This window comes from Liolophura sinensis, chromosome 2, assembly GCF_032854445.1.
Source record: "Liolophura sinensis isolate JHLJ2023 chromosome 2, CUHK_Ljap_v2, whole genome shotgun sequence".
Classification (NCBI taxonomy): Eukaryota; Metazoa; Mollusca; class Polyplacophora; order Chitonida; family Chitonidae; genus Liolophura; species Liolophura sinensis.
Window position 1 is genome coordinate 4179201 of NC_088296.1, and position 22240 is coordinate 4201440.

The window sequence follows — 22240 nt, forward strand, 5'->3', positions numbered from 1 at the left end:
TGATTTTTCCACACAAGAGACCAGCGCTCATCAAGTTGCGCTTTCCTTAGGGAGAAAATGAGATAGAAATAAGGGAGAAAACCGGCATCTGACTCGTGAGATTTGGGCGTGATAATCGCATATTTTAGAATCCACTGCTGGGCGACAGGAAAAGTTCGCCTGGTGTCAAAAGGCTGAGAAAGTGCGGAAGTTTAGCTGACGAATCTCCGTGCGATCTCCCGGTGACTGGTAAGTAGAGCCTAGCGACATACACAGCAGGGGTTATTGTCTGAATGAAACTCCACAGATTTGCACCCAGGCTCCGATTTACGTGTCATAATTTTGTTTTGATGCTGCGTGAAAGGGTCTGCATAAGTGCACAGTTAGTCACCGGGTTACAACAACAACAACACACGCCATGATACATTTTGGTGCATACCGGCATGCCTTAAAAGTTTCAACTGTGATAATACAAAACGTGTACTTTGTGTAATAGTACTTTCAATCAAGTAAAACCAATCAGATAAATAAAATAATTAAACAGTAATAGCTCCATATAGTTTTATACAACTCTGTTCACTTTTATTACCTGCAAAATTTTCCACAGAGGTATACACAGTATTTTAAGCAAAACATACTTAATTCGTTGTTTCCATCCCTGTCAAGAAGTCATTTTACCCCCGAATCTGATTTCATAATTTTATTTTTCGTCAGAAATTGTCAAATAGTGTGAGTTTGTCACATAATATAGCCAAATGATAATAATAAGCCACACTGGAATTTCAGTAAGTGTGGCACTACATTTCGCAAAAAGAGAGCATCCGTGATCAAATTAGCGCCCAGTTGCGGACAGTGGCCTTTTGAAGTTTGAGATTGCAGATACTTGTCACAGCCAATGAAACTGCAACATATCAAAGTAACACATGCTATTTGTCATTATCAGGTTCTCCATTCTTTTTGCTATAAGTTACTCCGAATGGGAGCACGATTTCCAGTGCAGAATTTTAATGAAATAGATATGTAATGTAGTAAGCATGCTACTGCTAGGTTAAAGTATGAGCAATAGAGGGAAAAATAGCACCCAGCTTCCGTCTATTGAGAGATCTTGTGACATTTCAAATTCGGCTAAAAATGGCCGTCATCTGTAATGCGAATGTGACCTATAAAGAATGAAAATTATTCCGCTGCCCGCATCTGCGAATATTCATCCTTCCTAGTGTATAGGTAAATTATGCCCTGAAGCCATTTTAATTAAAAAGTTCTGTCAAGTTAAATCTAAAGTGAGTTGATCTAGTATTATAAGCCCAATCGGCGTGTCAGGGGTCTTGTGAGCTCACGCAAATATCTTCGAGGCAGATGGAAGCTCCCGCAATCTAACATAGATAAAAAACATTATTTTATGGTAGTTGCCAGATTGAATACACATCTGTCTGTCCACTTGACGGCACCGTTTGCACCTTAAGTAAAATCATGTCTTTTAGCTGTGGTAGTTTTCGAGAGCTTTCACCTGTGTCGCCAATAATTACGTGAAGTTACGAGACCCCTGACACACCGATTGGGCTTAATGATGTAATGTTTTATGGGTCAAACTAGGTCACATTTAACACTACGAGGCATATGTCGCAGGCAATATACATATACATTGTGCTTTGTGCCTGTAAACTTCAGGAATCTGCAAAAATCAGCATTTTGCACATTTAGCTTTCATTTATCACCTCCTGGGCCTTGTGAGGAACCTGGGTGCAGGAAACTATTATTAGCCCTCTCAGCAGTGACTAGAAAAACTGATACAGGTAAGGATCTGATACACAAAAATCCTGTTAGTTATTGTGATCACCTGTGCGAGTTATGTGCCCTGAATGATGCATCTTTTATGTCTCGATGGCTGCATTTCTCTGTATGTATGAGAGGAGGCATTGATGTATATCGGAAATAAATTTAAAGTTGGTATACGGTGGAATGGCAAGTCTTCCAGCTATTTTCGTTATTAAATAAGTTACTATGTTATTTAGATTTCATTTTTGTCTGGCGGCAAACAGTTTGTCTCTTTCAAAATACTGTTTGGTGCAGGCCAATGTCCTTATCCTAATGCATATTTCCAGGCTGGTATTTGATTTATAATTTCAAAACTTGACGGGTCAAAGTTCAAAGGCAGTTGATTCAGTTAAATGAAGGCTTTGCTCTGTTTTTTAAGGCTATAGTAAAGACTATGGTACTGTTCACGTTTAGCTTTTTACATCACTACTTAATTCAATTCATTCACGCTTCATTGAATGAGGGTGGCCAAACGTGGATGACGCCAATTTCAGATGTACCTCGCTAGTCCATGTGACAAAGGCTCGTGACGCAAGTACATGTATATGCGCATTCAACCCTTACCATGTTCATCTATCTAAAGACGTCTAATAAACAGGTTCTGTAATGACTCAAGTGGTCTAGGGGTTTCAGCCTCAGGCTATGAATTTGACATGCTGTCTGATGGAAGTTCAAATCCAGAGCTTCTCAAAACAAAAAGAGAAATGACATTCTGAAATGTATGAAACGCGAACAGTTGAGTGTAGAGAACACATAGATGAGAGGGTTACGTGACAGATGACATTGAACATCTCTCCATTCACTTTTAACCAATGAAAAGTCAGTAAAAGCATTTGACTGTGGGGGAAAAAATGACATCATAAGACACATGTTAACAGCACCGAAGTCATCCTACTGAAAACATACTGCATGTATTGAGCTCAGGATTTGCACATGTGTAGAGCTCAATAGCACGAGGGGAATATTCCATCGTTGATTCAGTGTGTGCATATTAAATACCATATATTACTGAATTCTTGACTTAGTGTATTGTGCATTAAATTCAGTGTTAAACCAAAATGTAAGCAGGTATCTAAAAAAAAATACTGCATTTATTTAGCTCTAGGTTTGCACAGGGAAATTCTTTTATAAATACGTGGACATCCCTAGAATAACTTTCACTCATTATGCATCGAATCCATTCTTCAAAAAAAAAAAAACAAATTAAAAAAAAACAAAACTCCAAAATTCATAAACTGAGCAGGTTATATTTACCCCAAACAGAGAACTTACTAAGTTTGGCCTAAAATAGTACCAGCGACTCTCCAGTCCTATCAGTCACTAATGTAGCTACATGTGGGCAATCACGGCTACGACTGGTTAAAATATTGGTGATTACAAATCAAGCAGTTGGGAGCTCATAAAATTCCTATCCGTCTGTAACAATGTCTGGTCCAAAATTTATGAACTTGTTCTTTCCTTCATAACGTCACAATTATCAGTTTATGTGTGCTCATAAAACACCTAGGTGCATGTAGTACACAAGCACCGCAGCGTCACAGAAGAAGGCGATGTGTTCTACCCTGATTGTTCTCATTTTTAGGACGAATAATGGTAGTGCTGAAAGCAAAGAATAACAATTCTCTCCCAGTTTTTGTAAAAAGTGAAAAGATATGAATGTTTTTTTCATTAGATTGATTAACCATGTGGAAAAAAAGAAACTAAATATTCTTGTTACAATGACATGTATATTGACTAAAAAGAGCAGACCAGGTGTCCCAAAAATTAGAAGAGTTAGGGTACTTCAATTAGCTCGTCCTCCACCCTCTCAGTGTAAACCACATTATAGATATGTTTGTGTAATCTTTCATGAAGAACCTAGCCTGTGAAGTTCCATGTAGAAGTGTAATAATGAGTGAACAGGGGAGCGAGGAAAACATTAAAGGCAAGCAAAGCTTCCAAATACAAAGAAGTTTATTAGAGTGCTGTGTTGAGTGCAGGGTTTGTACAGGAAATTACACCTGGAATTTAAAACTTTTTTTTTTGTACATGCTCCATTTGAGATTGCACAATTTAGTGTTATTAAACCAAACCTGTTTTTGCACATGGCCTGACTGTATTATCTGGCTACCTTGTGCAGCTCATCTTGTGTTTACCTGTCTCTGAGAAGCTCTGTATACATACATGTGTACATGTGAGGACAGGTAGACACAATTGTTTAGCCAGATGACGTGGAATTCTAAGCTCTTACATGTAATCTGGGGGGAGATACTGTACTTGAAATCCCACAGAAATACCTGTCCTGTACCCATTAGCATAGTGTTCATGTTACATACATGTACATTGTTGAACCCTTGAGCTGTTTGACAGAGTCACAATGCTCTGTGCAGACAGTGAAATCAAGCTTGTTCGTAGACTCAGGTGGTGTTTTTTAAATATAGTTTTAGAGGTCAAAGTACATTCATGCATTTTTTATCCCTTCACTTGGACTGGTATCTGGTCAGCTTATTATCTGTGAATTTTTGAAGCAATAAAAGGGAACTGCTAGTGGCTAGCATGCTAGTGCAGCACAGCAAACCAAGAGCTTATCACCAATGTGGGTGCTGTGAGTTCAAGCCCAGCTCACGCTGGCCCTCTTAACCCATTTGATTGTGGGGAAAGTCCGGAAGCAACATGTGGATGGCCGTGGTTCCCCCCAAACTCTGTCCAGTTTCCTCCCACAATAATGCTGGCCTGCCATTGAGTACACATAAAACACCAATGAAATAAATACATTGAAGCCATAAATGTCTAAATAGATGGAAGATGGTTGGTGTAATTCTTAAACCTTTTCACATGTTTGCAGTGTGTTTATTCAAACATATTCCGAAGGCATTATAAAATCATACATTTTGTGAAGCCCTGAAATTGGCCAATCCAACCATTGCATTTTTTTTTCTCTGAAACAATTCGAAAATGTGCATAAATTGCACTGAAAGCTGCTCTTTCATATGCAAAAATGTTGGAGAATGAGAGATTTTTAAATGCACATCTATATTTAATCTTATTGTGTATAATCCTGGTAAATTTTACCTCTATGTCATGGGTTAAGCCAGTGTCTTTGAGACGTTCTATTGTCACAAACTTAACATTGGAGAGACAAAGAAAATATTAGAAACTGGAAAATTAGACGGCTTATTTCAAATTCTGGCTAACTCTATGGTGTACATGTACCTGTATTCTGAGTATGCTTAGTGCATGCAGTTAAAGTTTAACTTTGACTTCAAAAAACAACTGAACTGTTCAACAGTTGCAACCTTGTGGAGTTTCTTACAAGTGCATACATAGGTGTTTGTAAGGATTCAGCCTCAGGTCACATGAATCATTGCCAGATCATTTTACCTAATGATTCTGTTGCATGTCAAAGCTAACTGTTACCATGGTAACAACCTTATTTTTATTTTTTTTTTTGAAGCTTGTCTGAAATTTGAAGGTCACAGAGATAATGGATAGCTATATGTATATACACTGAGCTCTCTCAGTCTGATATGTGATCTATGTACCTGCACAGATCTCGCCAAAAACTGGTTACAATTGCTCGGCATTGAGTGTACAGTTCACTTGAACCAAAGGGAGCTCACTTTTATTGTTGCTGGGGATGTAAACATACAGTAAATAATCTAAAAGTTTGGCCCATGTCTTGAGTTGCACATTTTCCCTCATTCTGAGAGTTTCAGTGATCTTATAAAAGTGTTGGTGCAATGACCCAGGAGTTTCTCACAAGTGTGGTCACTGAGTTTAAGTGCTGACTTCCTCTACGGCTGTATGTGGGAAGATCTGCCAGCAACCTGTGGATGGTTCAGGGTTTTCCACCAGGCTCGGCCAGGCTTCCTCCAACCATAATGCTTGCCACTGTAGTATAAGAGAAATATTCCAGAGTACGGCATAAAATACCAATCAAATAAATAAATAAATAATTTAATAATTGCTTTATTAGCACTTATTGGCATCTTTTAGTGGGGGTAGATTTCCAGGTTATTTATTATGACCATGTGTGTTAATTCCCAGCTGATTCTAGACTCAGAAGTGTTGCAACACTTCAGGGACAGTCATGTAAACAGACTGCACTGACACTGTCACTGTTGTTCCACATGCATACATGTACTATAATTCTTCAGCCTTTACACATATTTGCAAGATGGTTAACTAAGTACATTCTGAAGGCAGTATTTTGTGTTGACTGATAAAAATATAGTTTTTGTGAAAGGCTAGAGTTTAGCCAACCCATCTTACGTAGTGTTGTCGCCAAAATCAGATTATAAAGGTATATAAATTGAACTGAAAGTTTGCTCTTTGATAAGCGAAAATGTTGAGGAATTAGGGTGTGGACTTACATATATGTGTACCTTGTAGGACCACGTCTAGGGCGTTTTTTAGTTCCAGAGACATTTTGTTCTCCTAGATTGTTAATCAAGTTATCATGTATCAGTAATGAGTAAATTCAACCAACCTGTGATGGTTTACCAGTACAAGGTTAAGTTTTCCTACAAAGTTCTTTTGTTCACAGAGTTAAGTATGAGTTGTCAGAGACCATCGCATTTTATAAAATGTGTATCACAGTGTCACCTGTAAGGTTTAGGGGCAGAAATTTCAATTTCAGTGTCCTTGACCCATCTAAGAGTATTGATGAAATAGAAAATTAGAGCTATATACACTTCTTTCTTTTCATCATCTTTAACATTTGAAATTACTGAAATGTTGTTCTGTGTATAAGGACTTGTATATCTTCACTAAGCCTTCTCATGGAGTTCATGAGAGGTGCAAGTTACACCCCCGGGGCTGTTTGTTGGTGAAGTACATCTATTCCGTGAAACTATAGAGGATTTGCTCATAAAGGTGCTAGAATTTAAATCCATTGTTTTCAAATTTTGGAAATGTTCAAGTAATGGGTTAAATTAGTGAGATGAGATCAAGTGTACAAAGCTTGTCTGATTATACAATGCAATTTTGGTTCAAGTGTTTTAGGGAGATGTTCTCAAATTGCAGTTACATACGCGCATGTTCGTAACAAACGCATGTGCGTACCTGTACCTGTAGGTTGACCATGTGGGGGATTGTGAACAATGCAGTTAACATTCAATAGCCCTGTGCCTTAGAATGTATATATACGTATGTGGGAAGATCTGCCAGCAACCAGCGGAAGGTCGTGCATTTTAACATTCAATAGCCCTGTACCTTAGAGTGTATATACGTATGTGGGAAGATCTGCCAGCAACCAGCGGAAGGTCGTGGATTTTAACATTCAATAGCCCTGTACCTTAGAATGTATATACGTACGTGCGAAGGTCTGTCAGCAACCAGCGGAAGGTCATGGGTTCCTGCCCCCCCCCCCCCCCCCCCCCCTGTAAAACCAGCAAATACATAAATACAGGGTATGTACCCTAAATCACCTAAAATTGCAACCAAAAAAATAATTTTTTGGAGACAAATAATTTTCATGTAATATTACATTAGGTGCTGAAACTTAAGTTTCCCCAGTAGGGTATCACCTTACCTTCCAAACAAACCTTAAAACACCTTTCTGGGATCAGTAGAATCAGGGGTTGGTGAGGGTGTTTGTGATGATATTAGGCATGAGTGAATTTTTACATCATTTAAGGTAATACAATATATGTAGCTTGAGTGGGAACAACTACAAAGTCAACACGTCATTTTGCAATTAATATCACGGTACCTTAGTACATATAATATACAATGTTTATTTATGCATAGGTACATTCAGCATGTTAAGACTGAGGACAACACAGTCAATACCACAACTCTCCCCTCACACTTCCTGTTTGCCCGTTTCCCATAGTTAGGCACACTTGTTGATGACCTGGTGAACAATCGTAGGCCATGCTCTCCCATCATTCCTGCTTTTATGATGGGTTGTCCTACTGCCCTCTGACCTTCACATGTTTTATTGGTACTTTGTAATGTGTCAAACTCAGATTAAAGATGGATGGAACCATTTTGCAGGGGTTACACAGGGGTACTGATTAGAAACATGTAATCATGTATACAAAGGTTCACATGATGTCTGGTACAGTAACAATATTTGCTCTGTGTATACATGTACATTCCCGTATCTGTTAATTACAGGTGTTACTTACTGTGTGTGTTTACAAGTTTATTCTGTTTGGATCATTATAGGTATGGTTGTCATTATAGATAATTCAAGGGACTCTTCAAACCAAGGCCATGTTCTCATGGAATTATTGATTATTTGATAGAATTTCCTTTCCTTTCCTTTTTTTTTTTTTTTTTTTTTTTTCAAAATTTTTCTGTCTATGTTCATTTCTTTAAAATACCCATCTCTTTCAATAATTTTCTAAGGCTTTTGATTGACCCTATTTTTTTCTGATAGGGTTGGGTTACCTACATGTACCAGAAAGAACTTTTGAAGGATGGCCTCCTAGATGCATCCTGCCGCTGTAATACATGTGAATGTTCATGTCTCTGGTGACATGTGGACGTTCATGTCTCTGGTTACATGTGTGTACAGTTCTTGGGTGAGAAGGCTTGTAGGGTGCATCAGGTGGGATGGTTTCCAGTCCACTCTCTGCCTTCTACCAGTGATAGAAAAACGAGCAATTTTTCCATGAGGCCTTATGCAAATTATCAGATGTTGTTTTCTAACATAATATGGAGTGTAATGTTGGGTTAAATGCTTCCTCGTGTGGTTAATATGCCAGATACAGCTCCAGCATTATCTGTTTGAATAATGATTGCACATATGCAGGCCATGCATATATCTGCAATCTGAATGCGATGCGTTTAGTAAGGTATTCTGCGTTTGCATGCATGTATACTGCATATGAGGGATGTATCGCAATAATATATATATCTAGATGAAGACGTGTTTATACAGTAGGGTTCACGGTTATTTCAAAATTGAAGGAGAGACAACAACAACAGCGACATCAGATTTAAATTGTAAGTAAAATCCATATACTTTTATTTTCGAAAAAAAAAAAAAACAATTAAAAAACCAAATAATTAAATGCATTAAATTATGTGATTTCTAAGGTGGCCTTTTTATTTCCACTATACTACTTTGATATGATATTGAGGGAACTCTGTGTACATATGTAGATGTATGTGTCCATACTGCCAGTTTCCTTTTTAATCGTGTTTCAGTTATCGTCAGAAAAGCTTGTGTATGTATATACATGTACACATTTTATGTAATACATAGATACAATGTGGCCTAATGGTTAGACTGTCCACCTTGAAGTCAAGAGACCTTGAGGATTGGGTTATACTTTGGTACTTGCTAGTGCCTTGCTTTGCGCTCAGCCCTGAGAGTCTAGAGCAAGGAAACACGACTGGTTGGCCTGGTGTCAGTATAATGTGGCTTGGTGGGGTATCAAGTCTGGTGTCTTTGGTATGATACTTCATTGACAAAAGCGTGACTGAACGACTGAAAGATTGTAAAGTACGACATAAACCCCCAAGCATACATACACATTTATGGATGTGACACACAGATGAGAAAGGTTGGGCCATTAGCAAAACATACATTGTACCTGTGCATGAAAAAACATTCCAAATTCCCAGCAACAGAAATGATGTGCAATTACTCTCACAAATTACTCTTTGATATTAAAAGTCAGAAATTAAACACATGTAACTGTGCTCTCTGAATATCAACCATGTCAACTGCACATGAGTCCTACATCAGCACGAAAAATCTATTTATTTTATTTGACTGGTGTTTTTTGCCGTACTCGAGTATTCCACTTATACAACCGCGACCAGCATTATGGTGGGAGGGAACCGGGCAGAGTCCGGGGGGAAACATTCGGCATGTTGCTTTCAGACATTCCCACGTTTGACCAGAGAGAAAACTAGCGTGAGCTGGATTTGAACTGACAGCGACCACATTGGTGAGAGCCTCCTGGGCGATAGTGTTGCACTAGCATGGGGACCTGCACACCTCTGTGTTTGTATACGTTTGCATGATATATACATGTGTAAAATTATCTCTTCTTTTCTTAGGTACATTTGGCAGAAGTGCATTTAAAGGGCGTGGCTTTTGCCTGATGACCAGAGTTTTACAGTGATTGACAGTTGGTGTACTATGGGAGATTTGCTGATGTGTTTTAACTGTTGTGTAACAGAGCAGCCCCGCCCAGCTGTAAGTAGCCTGAGAGCTCTAGGCTTACATACTTATATAACTGTATGTATGGTTGGATATTTTCCACGTTGTCATATTAGTCAAATATTCATGAGTTTGACATAAAATACCAATCAAATAAATGAATAAATGAAGATATTTTCAATATGGAATACATATATTTTTTTCATTGTGACACACACCTGATTTGCTTTGACGATGTCTCAAAAACCAAACCTTGAGTTCAATCCTAACCTACGTGTAGGCCACATGGAAGGCCTTAAAATTATAAATGTTTGTTCTGTCCTGCCTCAGCTCTGAGCACAAGACGAGTAACTGTGAAATGTGTCTCTGGCAAACAATGTGTTTTTTAAATCTGCCAGTCCTCTTTGATATAAGCCTCATATAAGTAAAATATTCTTGAGTACGGAAAGAAACACCAGTTAAATAAGTAAGTATATATAAATTTTTCTTCTAGTGAAAGACATATTTCTGTAGACAGTTGTTTGCCTATAAATGTAGGTACAGTCATTTGTAACTAAATATTGTTACATGTAGATGTTGACAAATCACAGGTAAGTCAGACCAAATCTTGTTTGATGTAACCTGTTTAGTGGCCAAACCAATGCTGGTTTAATGTAACCATGGTAACCTGTTTAATGCCCAAACACAGCTTCTACTGGCATGGGACCAGGGTAAATTTTCAGCCCTGATTTCGTAGAATAGATTGGCTTTTAAGAATGTTGAAAAGTGCTGAACTACTTCACACTGGTCATGCGGCTTCACCCTACTCATGTGTGGTTATCTCCCTTCGCAGAAGAGGCGTCGGCGACTGGACCCTAGTATGATTGGTCTGCCCCAGGACTTCCGCCACACTGGGCACATTGGGTCCAGCGATGCCACCAACGGCACTTACGTATGTCTTCATTGTCTTCAGTATTCACTGAACATTCATTGTCCAGCGGTTAGAACGCATAACTTTATTGCCATTTCTGCTCACATTGTTTTTTTCATTTCTGCTCACATTGTTTTTCTCATTTCTGCTCACATTGTTTTTCTCATTGGTTCTTGGTAAATACCTCTTTAATCATGTGAGCCTCATTTCTTATAAACTTTTGAGCTGTTAATTGAACACTTGTAGATGAAGGCTATAAAAATGTAGGCGGCCTCTGTGAGTCAGTTGGCTAGCACGCTAGAGCAGCGTAATGACCCAGAAGCCTCTCACCAATGTGGTCGCTGTGAGTTCAAGTCCAGCTCGTGCTGGGTTCCTCTCCGGCCGTAAGTTGGAAGGTCTTGTCTGCAACCTACGGATGGTTATGGGTTTCCCCCAGGGTCTGCCCAGTTTCCTCCCATCATAATGCTGGCTGCCGTCGTATAAGTGAAATATTCTTGAATACAGCACATAACACCAATCAAATAATTAAATAATTGTAAAAATGTAAGGCAAAACTTTACCATGAATAAATGTGGTGCAAACTGAGAAACCCCGATAAGATATCGTTTCCATATTTCTTGAAGATGACAAATTATACTATGTCTAAAGATGAAAGCATTGCCAGTGTGGCTTCCTTTTTTCAGCCATGTGTGTTTAAGTTTTGCTTTATGGTAAGTTGGGTATGGGCAAGATCTGTCCATGATGACTGAGTGTTCCCTTCTCCCTAGGGTTAGGGAAGGGGCCAGCCTTAGGTCAGGCTTGAAAGCACAGTGGCAAAACCTAGGACCGGGGGTGGTGAGGGATATGTGGGGTGATGGGCCTGAAGTCCCTCCTCTGAAATTAAAGTGGGGGAGCTAAGCCCGTCCTGTAATAATGAAGGAGTCGAGAGAGGCTTTCTACAAATCAAATGTACAGTAACTTTGCGACAGGCCTAACTGTACCTGTGACCATGACAGTTGCGCTTTCGCACATTTGCGAACACTGTGTGGAAGGGACTCCAGGAAGAGGATCTAGGCTAGGCCAGTGCTAAAAAATTCTTTGTTAGACATAATCTGAACCTGTCATATTGGGTAGGGGTGCTCAGTAGATGTGTAGGTAATTCTCTTTTCCCCTCTCTGGCGAATGAAAAGAAGAATGACATGTAAACAGGGAAATTACCTCGCAGGAAAAAAAATTCCGTCATGATCAGTCAAGTTTCGTTCATCTGAGATGTTTCTAAACATGGCACAGAAAGACTTCAAATTGTTTCCTCTTCAGCTCTTCTCTTGGTCTTTGGTCATTTGAATAAAAATGACAACAATATGATTCGATGTGGTTGTTCAAGATATTTGACCTCTGAGAAAGTCATTACCCCTGGCAAAGGGCTGTTATAACTTAAGGTACTTCGGTTTTTCCACCCATGAAACTACCTGAAAAATTTCCTCTCAGACCGTAAATGGGAAAATTGGTAGTGGGTTTCTCCCGGACTCTGCCCGGTTTCCTCCCACCATAATGCTGGCCGCTGTCGTACAAGTGAAATATTATTGAGTACGGTGTAAAACAACAATCCAATAAATAAAATAAATAAGCGTGAAAAATTTTTGAGTAAGGCATTACATATAAATACAAAAAATAAAACAGTCATCATTTTTTATTCTTCAGATTTCCTCTATACAGACTCAGATGAAATCAAAGGGAGGCTACTCTAATGTATCTCCTGTCAACATAGAGTTAGATGTGATAGATTTAGATGTACAGAAGCCCAGTAGTAATGGCACATAGGTGAGTGAAAATATTTGTCTGTGATTAAGATTTTTGTGCCTAGGCCTCTGTCTACTGTATTTAACCATGTGAAGCAATTGTGTCAAGCAGATTTGAGGCCTCTATCTACCACTGGTAATGATGAGGCCTCTGTCTACTGTAGATAACCATGAGGCCTCTGTCTATTGTAGGTAACCGTGAGGGCTCTGTCTACTGCAGGTAACCGTGAGGCCTCTGTCTACTGTAGGTAACCATGTGAAGCAGTTGTGTCAAGCAGATTTGAGGCCTCTATCTACCACTGGTAATGATGAGGCCTCTGTCTACTGTAGATAACCATGAGGCCTCTGTCTATTGTAGGTAACCGTGAGGGCTCTGTCTACTGCAGGTAGCCGTGAGGCCTCTGTCTACTGTAGGTAACCATGTGAAGCAGTTGTGTCAAGCAGATTTGAGGCCTCTATCTACCGTAGGTAATGAGGAGGCCTCTGTCTACTGTAGATAACCATGAGGCCTCTGTCTATTGTAGGTAACCGTGAGGGCTCTGTCTACTGCAGGTAGCCGTGAGGCCTCTGTCTACTGTAGGTAACCATGTGAAGCAGTTGTGTCAAGCAGATTTGAGGCCTCTATCTACCACTGGTAATGATGAGGCCTCTGTCTACTGTAGATAACCATGAGGCCTCTGTCTATTGTAGGTAACCGTGAGGGCTCTGTCTACTGCAGGTAACCGTGAGGCCTCTGTCTACTGTAGGTAACCATGTGAAGCAGTTGTGTCAAGCAGATTTGAGGCCTCTATCTACCACTGGTAATGATGAGGCCTCTGTCTACTGTAGATAACCATGAGGCCTCTGTCTATTGTAGGTAACCGTGAGGGCTCTGTCTACTGCAGGTAACTGTGAGGCCTCTGGTTACTGTAGGTAACCATGTGAAGCAGTTGTGTCAAGCAGATTTGAGGCCTCTATCTACCGTAGGTAATGAGGAGGCCTCTGTCTACTGTAGATAACCATGAGGCCTCTGTCTATTGTAGGTAACCGTGAGGGCTCTGTCTACTGCAGGTAGCCGTGAGGCCTCTGTCTACTGTAGGTAACCATGTGAAGCAGTTGTGTCAAGCAGATTTGAGGCCTCTATCTACCATAGGTAATGATGAGGCCTCTGTCTACTGTAGATAACCATGAGGCCTCTGTGTATTGTAGGTAACTATGTGAGGCTTTTGTGTCAAGCGGATGTGAGGCCTCTGTCTACTGTAGGTAAACATGAGGCCTCTGTCTACTGTAGGTAACCATGTGAGGCTTTTGTGTCAAGCGGATGTGAGGCCTCTGTCTGCTGTAGGTAACCATGAGGCCTCTGTCTACTGTAGGTAACCATGTGAAGCAATTGTGTCAAGCAGATTTGAGGCCTCTGTCTACTGTAGGTAACCATGTGAAGCAGTTGTGTCAAGCAGATTTGAGGCCTCTATCTACCATAGGTAATGATGAGGCCTCTGTCTACTGTAGATAACCATGAGGCCTCTGTGTATTGTAGGTAACTATGTGAGGCTTTTGTGTCAAGCGGATGTGAGGCCTCTGTCTACTGTAGGTAACCATGAGGCCTCTGTCTACTGTAGGTAACCATGTGAAGCAATTGTCAAGCAGATTTGAGGCCTCTGTGTACTGTAGGTAATCAAGAGGCCTCTGTCTACTGTAGGTGACCATGTGAAGCAGTTGTGTCGAGCAGATCAGTTCATCTGTGTCTGTCATTTACCTTGGACTTAACTGTCTCTTCCAGATTTTCCGTTGTGAGAAAGAGAGAGCTTGATTCATCAGCCTGGATAGCTTGACGGGGAAGTTCCAAACCACATTTTATTCCATGGATATCACAGAGTGGTGTCTGGGGATTGTTTTCATGGATATCACACAGTGGTGTTCAGGTGTTTTCCGTTGAAATCACAGAGTGGTGTCTGCTGATTGTTTTCACTGATATTACACACCTGTGTCCAAGGATTGTTCTAAACAGATACATACATCACACCATGGCGTGTGAGACATTTTCTGTGGATATCCCAGAGTGCTGTCCGTGGACTCTTCCACATATATCAAACCGTTCTCCTGGGGTATCTCGTGGGGACAGAGACCTGTATGCCATATCTTATCTTAAACGTGCCTCAGCACTGTTTTTGTGTATAACTTCCTGGTGTATCTGGGATGTGATTCTGCGCTGTTTTTGTGAGGAATTTCCTGGTGTATCTTGGATGGCCCTAAGCACTGTTTTTGTGTTCTGTTTTTGTATCACAGACTTCCTCAGGGAACTGACCCCTTGACCTCTTGACCTCTTGTTTAGGTGGTATTTGTGTGACCCGGCACCCCCGAGAGATAAGCCAAATAGCATACTTTCTATCTTCCTGGATACCCTACAGTTTATCCTTAATATCATCATGGTATCCATGGCAACAGAAGACAGAGTTTTGTGATCATGAAAATGTATATCACCTGTCTAATTACCCTTTTTTATGCAGACCATAATGTAGTTTGCTTTCCAGTTATCTGAAAACTTTTTATATAAAACAATAATATCTGAGACACACATTTGTCACGTTTGCTTACCCGGTTTTATGGTGACATTTTATCTCCTGCTACTGTGATGAATTTATTGAAAAAGGACATTTCGGTATAATTCTTTTCTTTATCACAACAACACTTGTAAAAGTTATTAGACATTTACAAGAAAGAAATGGCTTTTTTTATGTTTAGGCTTCAGTTCTTTAGCATAGTAATACCGCTCGGATTTGGGGCTTTTAATCTGAAAACGTCATTATTGACAAAGAAATAAGGAGCCATCTTCAAGGGTCTTTTTGACACCTGTTTGTCAAGACAGGCTGGAAGGAACTTGGAAAAGAAAGCATCATCGTTTTCAACTACTTCTGATTTACATGTAAGAGATATCCAAAGTTGTTGGCACTTCTGTATCTGAGAATGCCACTGTTCAGTGACCAGAGAGGTTTTCGGCAGTGTTTTTTTTTTTTCCTTTAATAACAGTGACATCCAATAAGGATCCTGAAAGTGGTCGGTATATGTTGAGGAATTATTAAGCGATCAGAGAAAGAACCACTTTGTCCAGATGATTAGCTCCAGGACCAAGACTTTATTAATCAAGACTCTTTAAACAGTGATGCTGTCTAATGATATGTATGTGGTCTTTAGCAATTCCCCAAAGAATATATTTAAAGACGGAAAATATTCCTCAAGCAAATTCCAAACTGACATATTCTTCATTGGAAAACATCCATGGATGACTGTAACAATCAAGATTTTATATCCTAACATCCTTAAAACATCCAGGAATGACTGTAACAATCAACATTTTGTAACTTGACATCGTTAAAAACATCCAGGAATGACTGTAACAATCAACATTTTATAACTTGACATTGTTAAAAACATCCAGGAATGACTGTAACAAACAACATTTTATAGCTTGACATCGTTAAAACATCCACGGATGACAGTAACAAACAACATTTTATAACTTGACATCGTTAAAACATCCACAAATGACTGTAACAATCAACATTTTATAACTTGACATCGTTAAAACTTCCATGGAAGACTGTAACAATGAACATTTTATAACTTGACATTGTTAAAACATTCAAAAGTTATTATTTTGACCACATACCTGAGCATTGTTCAGATCATGTTTTTGAAGCGAATTTGTCATGACCGGCTTTTTCGGGGGCTTTTTTTTTTTTTCTTTTTTCTCCTTTTGCAGATTTCTCACAACTATTTATAAGTTTGCAGATCTGTTTTTGTACCATTATTTCCTTGTTTTAGTTATGATGAGTAATATCAGAATGCTTAAGTACTTACCCAGGAAAGCTGAGTGGACATGCATACACCCCCCTGTTGTAAAGGGAGATTCTATTTTTTGTAGGAGTAGCCTCCCCTTGATGTGTTACACCCTCTTGACAGGTATGTGGAACCAGTGCCTATCCACTTTCCTACTGGTTTAGATTTGCAGGAACCTTTCATATGTTAAGCACTTTTCTGCACCCATCACTTTTATACTTGTATCTTAAGATGTGATCAATGTTGAATTTTTTGTGTGAATTATATATTATCAAATTATTATTAACTTGTTTTTAACATGTACATATATACACTTGCATAACTTCTTGATGTACTGGTGCTCTATAAGAATGTAAATAGAAAACTGTTAAAAGCTTCATGGTTTTACGAGACTGTAGCGTGTGCTGTGGGGGGCCGCAGGGGTTGTCTCCCCTTGTTTTAAAAAAGCATATTTCTATTTATCATATTGGTTCTTTTTTAGGTTGATTTTGTGAATATAGGCTTGTTGGTTCACACATGTTTGTACTCTGCATCTCTGACCTACATTTACTTATATATACTGACGTCAGAAAATAACGCAAGAAAAGGTTTGTTAGGTCATCAGATATGTCAGATGTCATGTGCTAGGACAAGGCTCGGAAGACCTGATTCGTATTTCATGGACCTTTAAAATCTGAAAAAACATCTTGAGAATATAAAAGAGTTGGCCTGTTTTTATAAAGTCGTGGCGACCAGTTGGCCTGTTTTTATAAAGCCGTGGCAACAGTTTGGCCTGTTTTTATAAAGTAATGGCAACAATTTGGCCAGTTTTTATAAAGTGGTGGCAACAGATTGGCCTGTTTTCATAAAGTGGTGGCAACCAGTAGGCCAGTCTTAATACCAGTCTTAATACAAATAACTGCTACTTCAGTTTTGAAAAACTTGGCCCTGGTGACAATTTGGAGCCCAAGTCTACGTAATACAGGCAATTGTGGTGTTCAGAATGTAGATACTGGCGGTTTTGTTAGCAATACGAGAGAAATTGTTAGCCTGAAAATATTCTGTGCACATGTCTTTTATCAGTTCTAAATGGTCCCCCTGTCGCCAGTAAAAGGCCAGTTTTGATCGGTGGAACATTTGGTATGGTTGGTGTGAGATGACGGGAATTCTTTGCATTAATGCGCTTGAATATCTCTGAAAGACACCAACCATGATCAGCTGGTTAAAGGACTTCAGAAATGAGTGAAATATCCTTACATGCTGTTTCCCAGCATTAAAAATAACCAGAATGTATGTATACTCCATGCGAATCTAACATGTTGGTTTTTAATGTCTGAAAGTGTCTTCACAAGAAGATAGAACACAATGTGGGAGACAAGGATTATAAAGTGTGTTCTGAAGTTTGTAATCTCTCTTCTTTGGATAATTTTTTTTTATATAATTTTTTATGCAGATTTTTTGTATTGCCATCTTTGTAATTTTTGTCTCTTTGCTTTTGATTTTCTACTCTTTTTTTCCCATTGCCTTGTTTGGATTTCATGCTTTTTTTCACCTAATTTATTTTTGCCTGTCGTAAAGACATAGTGTGTTGAGAACTCAAGTAGAAATGTACTTTGTGTGATAACTGAATGTTTTAAGGTGTTTTGGGGAGGGAGAAGTTCTGAAATGAAGTTACAAAATGGCACTGGTGAAATAATACATGAGGTGAATCTCTTTAGTGGACTTACTGGTGGACTCAATAGTGTAATCTCCATAATCGACTTATTAATATGTATCATAAATAAGGGTAACCAGCCCTCTGCAAAGGGAAGCAAATCTTGTTATTAAAGGATTTAACAGGTGCCCTCTGTCTACTGGAATATAGGTGGCAGTTATTTCAGTGATAGATCACGTGATCAAAGAGAACAGTAGCTGCTATTTTTATTGGAGGATGTCAGAGGCCCTGCTGTTCCATCAGGAACAAGATTTGCCTCCCCTTTTAGTGGGGTAGCTTGAACCAGTACCGGTACATCATGGTTGACCTTTTATTCAGGAAACTTTGATCAGACTGAGAGTGTCAAGTTTTTCATGTTCATGTACCAATCCAAAGAACCTGTGATGTGTTTTCCTCTTTCAAGCTGACTGGGAATTCTGTGGTAATTAAAACATGAGCATATTCCTTGATCCTACCATAAATACAGGTGAACCAACTTTGGACAAATCGGGACCAACCTATGTACTTGTGTTGCTTTCCATCATGTCCGTAAGACTTAGCATAGGTAGATGTGGGTGTGGCCTGATTCAGGGGCAGATTCAATGACCTCTGTCAATCATGTCTCGCTGTAGCCAATCGGACACTTAGAAGTTTCTTGTTGCTAAGCGGAGAATATGTAGTGTCCTTAGCAACACAGGAAGAAGCCTGATTGGTCTTCAAAGTAGAATCAGAGTGTTCTGATGCTCCCAGATCTACTGAGGAAGACAGGATAAGATTTAGGACCAGACAGTGGCCGTGAAAACTGACTGAGTGTACAATTTAGTAAATATGCTTTGGAAAAAGTGTTCCCCCAAAAATTAAAAAATGTGGAAACTCTAGATTCTGGAAACCTTCTGATTTAATTTTTCAAGGAAGGATAAGCAGAAATTCCTGGATCCAGGAAAAGTTGTGGGGAAGCTGTTTGTGTTCCACAGACTCCTGTACGTTTCTGACGTTTTTATAACAGCTTTTACTAACATCTTAGATAATGGCTACCGATGGGCAGAAGTATTGTTTGGCTAACTGTTTTTTTTTTTTTTTTTTGCGATGCTATCTACTATGCCGGTAGTGCAGTAGTTGTGTGTGTGTGTGTGTGCGTGTGCAGTTCTGTTAGGTGTATTTGACAATGAGGAAGGAATAGTTTAGGAATGGTTTTAGCCGAGAAAAAATGCCCTCATGTTTTTGGCCCAGATTTATCTATCGGTCGATTGATTGCTTGCTTGGAATCGGATTCCGTCATAACTCAATCTGTTTGGCAAATTTTAATGACACCAAGGGTTGAACAGATGTAGCAGGTTCCTGTCTAGTAAGCTTCAGGAAATGAGGTTGACCAGTCCTCCACAAAGGGAGGCAAATCTTTCAGCTGTAAGAGATGAAACATTAGCGCCCTCTACCTACATAAATTACATAACTAGTTATTTCAACAACAGTACAAGGGACCATGAATAACCATAGCTGGTATTAGTTTTTATTCAAGTAAGAACAGAGCACCAAGATTTGCCTCCCTTTGCAGGAGGCTTGTGAGCCTCATTGTTTTCCCCTTACTATAGCTTTGGACAGAGGTTTTAAGCGGTTTTTAGATGTCTGTATCTGTGCTCCAGTTTTTGTTGTATCGTTAATAATTCTCCATGCATATGTTCTTTAACATCCTTTCATTGCAATCATTCACTGGATGTTCCATGAGCACTTAACATCAGACACCAAGGCCAAACTTGAATGAGGCCCTCAAAGCTTTACAAGCCAGTAACAGTCATGGTGACGTAAGGCCTACAGAGCAGGTTGTTCCTGGACAAGTTGTTTATAACTGGTTTAATAGTTAATACCAAATTTAACCTTGAGCCAAGTCTTCAATTTTGCACTTAACCTTAAAAAAGTTGTCTAACATTATATCAAATATGAAAAAAACTGATGCTGTAATGCTTTGTCTTTGGAAAACTGCAATGGCTGCTGAGATTGGCTGAAATTTTAAGTACAAAATATGAGTTAATACCAGTATTAGCTAGTAGAGTTGTAAACCACTGGGCCATGGGTGTTACATGCATGTAATACTGAGGGCTTTGTGCGTATAAGGCTAAGAGGGCTGTGCGGGGGGTAACACTAAGAGAGCTTTGTGGGTGGTAATGCTAAGATAGCTGTGTAGGTGGTAACAATAAGATAGCTTTGTAGGTGGTAACGCTAAGATAGCTTTGTGGATGGTAACACTAAGCTGTGTGGGTGGTAACGCTAAGAGGCTGCGAGTGGGCGTTGCAAGACTTCTAGTGCACTTTGCATAATGTACCTTGTATTCACATGGCACTCTGATAAACAGTGACTTTTAGGTTATGTACACAGATCATTATGTTAATCACATTACATGCATGTGTACTATGTGATCTTGCACATGTGCAAGTGAGGGGAAAATAGACAAATCTGTAGTGAAGACGTTACACAATAGTTATGTCCCTTTATCACATCATGACACTGGAGAAAATCCACTTACCCAGAGGGGTTTGTATGAAAGCTGTTAAGTATCCAAATTAAATGGCACTGTAGTCCTGAATTTATTTACAATGACTTTGCTGTTTTGAAGTGTCTACAAATCCCATGCTGTTCAACATTTTGCAGACTTACTTACAGAGACTTCATTCATCGCAAAGGACTTCGTATTGTTTTGATGCCAGTCTGTACCATGCTTCATTACCTTAACACTATTTTTTAGAACAGTTTTACTCTCGTAGCTTTGTGGTTTTCGAAATCTATAATTTGCCAAGGAGTTATTTGCAAATACTGGAATACAAGAGGCCTTTATTTCCACATGCTTTTCCAGGGTTTTTTTCTGGTGACTTTACTTCCAAAAGTTTTTCTCCACCAGCTTTCTTTTATTTTTAATTCTTTTAAAGTGGAGTAATGATAACATGTATTCTAAATTTCGTGAATGAAATGAAGTTTTTGTGACCATTTGAAGAAGGCTTGTTTTTCCATTTCTTTTTTTTAATACCTTTGTCAGCTGTTTTTTTTTTGGTTTTTTTTTTTCTTACCCATGTGCTGCCCAATAGCACTCTCTAATGGCCACGGGCTGTGTTGTCAAATGTAATACATTAACTGTTCCTACTGTACTTTTATTCTGTCATTAGTGTAGTACTTACATCTACTCTCTCTGTTGCGTTAAAGCAGAGTTCATTGTTTAATGACACGCGCCTGATATTTAGTTACTGTTGGAAGTTAAGCTTATCCACAAATGCTTGATTGAGTCGCTATGGAAGCGGCTTTGAAAGTAGAGCCAAATAGGTTGTTGTGATCCAGTTTCCATTGTTAAATCCACCGTGTATGCAGTTTGTCTTGTCAAGTCCATTGCCTTGGCCGTTTGTTTTGTCAAGTCCATTTTCTATGCAGTTTGTCTTGTCAAGTACACTGCCTTATGTAGATTGCCTTGTCAGGTCCACTGTCTGTACAGTTTGTCTTGCGAAGGTCTGCCTGAGAAAAGCATGGTGTAATAAATTAAATGTGTGGGATTATATATTTTTGATTTGAATTCTATAATAATGAAACTATGTGCTCACTTTATTTTAATACACAGAATAAATAAACAATTGTAATAAGTATTTTTCTGACTCTTGGAGCATTTCATGTGTTTGTTGTCCTATAGACCCTAATGGTAATAGACCCAGCATTATGGCGGGTAGAAACCCACGACCATCCGCACATTGCTGGGAGACCTTCATACGTACGACCGGAGAGGAAGCTAGCATGCACTCCGATAACACAGTGGCTAATACTTTAAAAAATTAAAACCTGTGGTGGCTTATTGTCACCCTTTAGCCCTGCTTAATTCCATCTTCCACTTTGCCTCGGAGTTCTACTCTGTTTCTTCTTCCACCCAATACTTCTATCTCCATTCACGAGCTTCTCACCAATGCTGTCGCTGCGAGTTCAAGCCCAGCTCATGCTGGCTTCCTCTCCCGCCATATGTGCGAATGGACGTGCGTTTCACCCACGCTTTGCCAAGCTTCCTCCCACGGTAATGCTGACCGCCGTCGTATAATTGAAGTATTCTTGAGTATGGTGTAAAACAATCAAATACTTTAAAATTTCAATCCTTGGCCTTTATTCGCTTTCATACTGCACCCACCAGCTGTTTATGTCTGATC

General features: G+C 39.3%; 1 protein-coding gene across 2 annotated transcripts; it reads left to right on the forward strand.

Moving 5' to 3' along the window:
• The first annotated feature begins 68 nt into the window (after nt 1-68).
• LOC135462871 (CDC42 small effector protein 2-like) lies at nt 69-21106 on the forward strand. Of its 2 annotated transcripts, XM_064740163.1 has the most exons (5): nt 69-228; nt 9796-9934; nt 10731-10829; nt 12489-12608; nt 14346-21106. In XM_064740163.1, the coding sequence occupies exons 2-4, from the start codon at nt 9878-9880 to the stop codon at nt 12606-12608; spliced, it is 276 nt and encodes a 91-aa protein (XP_064596233.1). In that variant the 5' UTR covers nt 69-228; nt 9796-9877; the 3' UTR covers nt 14346-21106. The 2 variants fall into 2 exon arrangements, with proteins under 2 accessions (XP_064596233.1, XP_064596234.1); XM_064740164.1 differs by lacking the exon at nt 69-228 and having other exon boundaries at nt 9782-9934.
• Nucleotides 21107-22240: the final 1134 nt, after the last annotated feature.

Excerpts from the sequence above, each read along its gene's own strand:
- LOC135462871 (XM_064740163.1), top strand. The coding sequence starts at position 9,878 with ATGGGAGATTTGCTGATGTGTTTTAACTGTTGTGTAACAGAGCAGCCC. Across the intron at positions 9,935-10,730 it reads CAGAGCAGCCCCGCCCAGCT|AAGAGGCGTCGGCGACTGGA; the intron begins GTAAGTAGCCTG and ends CTCCCTTCGCAG. Across the intron at positions 10,830-12,488 it reads ATGCCACCAACGGCACTTAC|ATTTCCTCTATACAGACTCA; the intron begins GTATGTCTTCAT and ends TTTATTCTTCAG.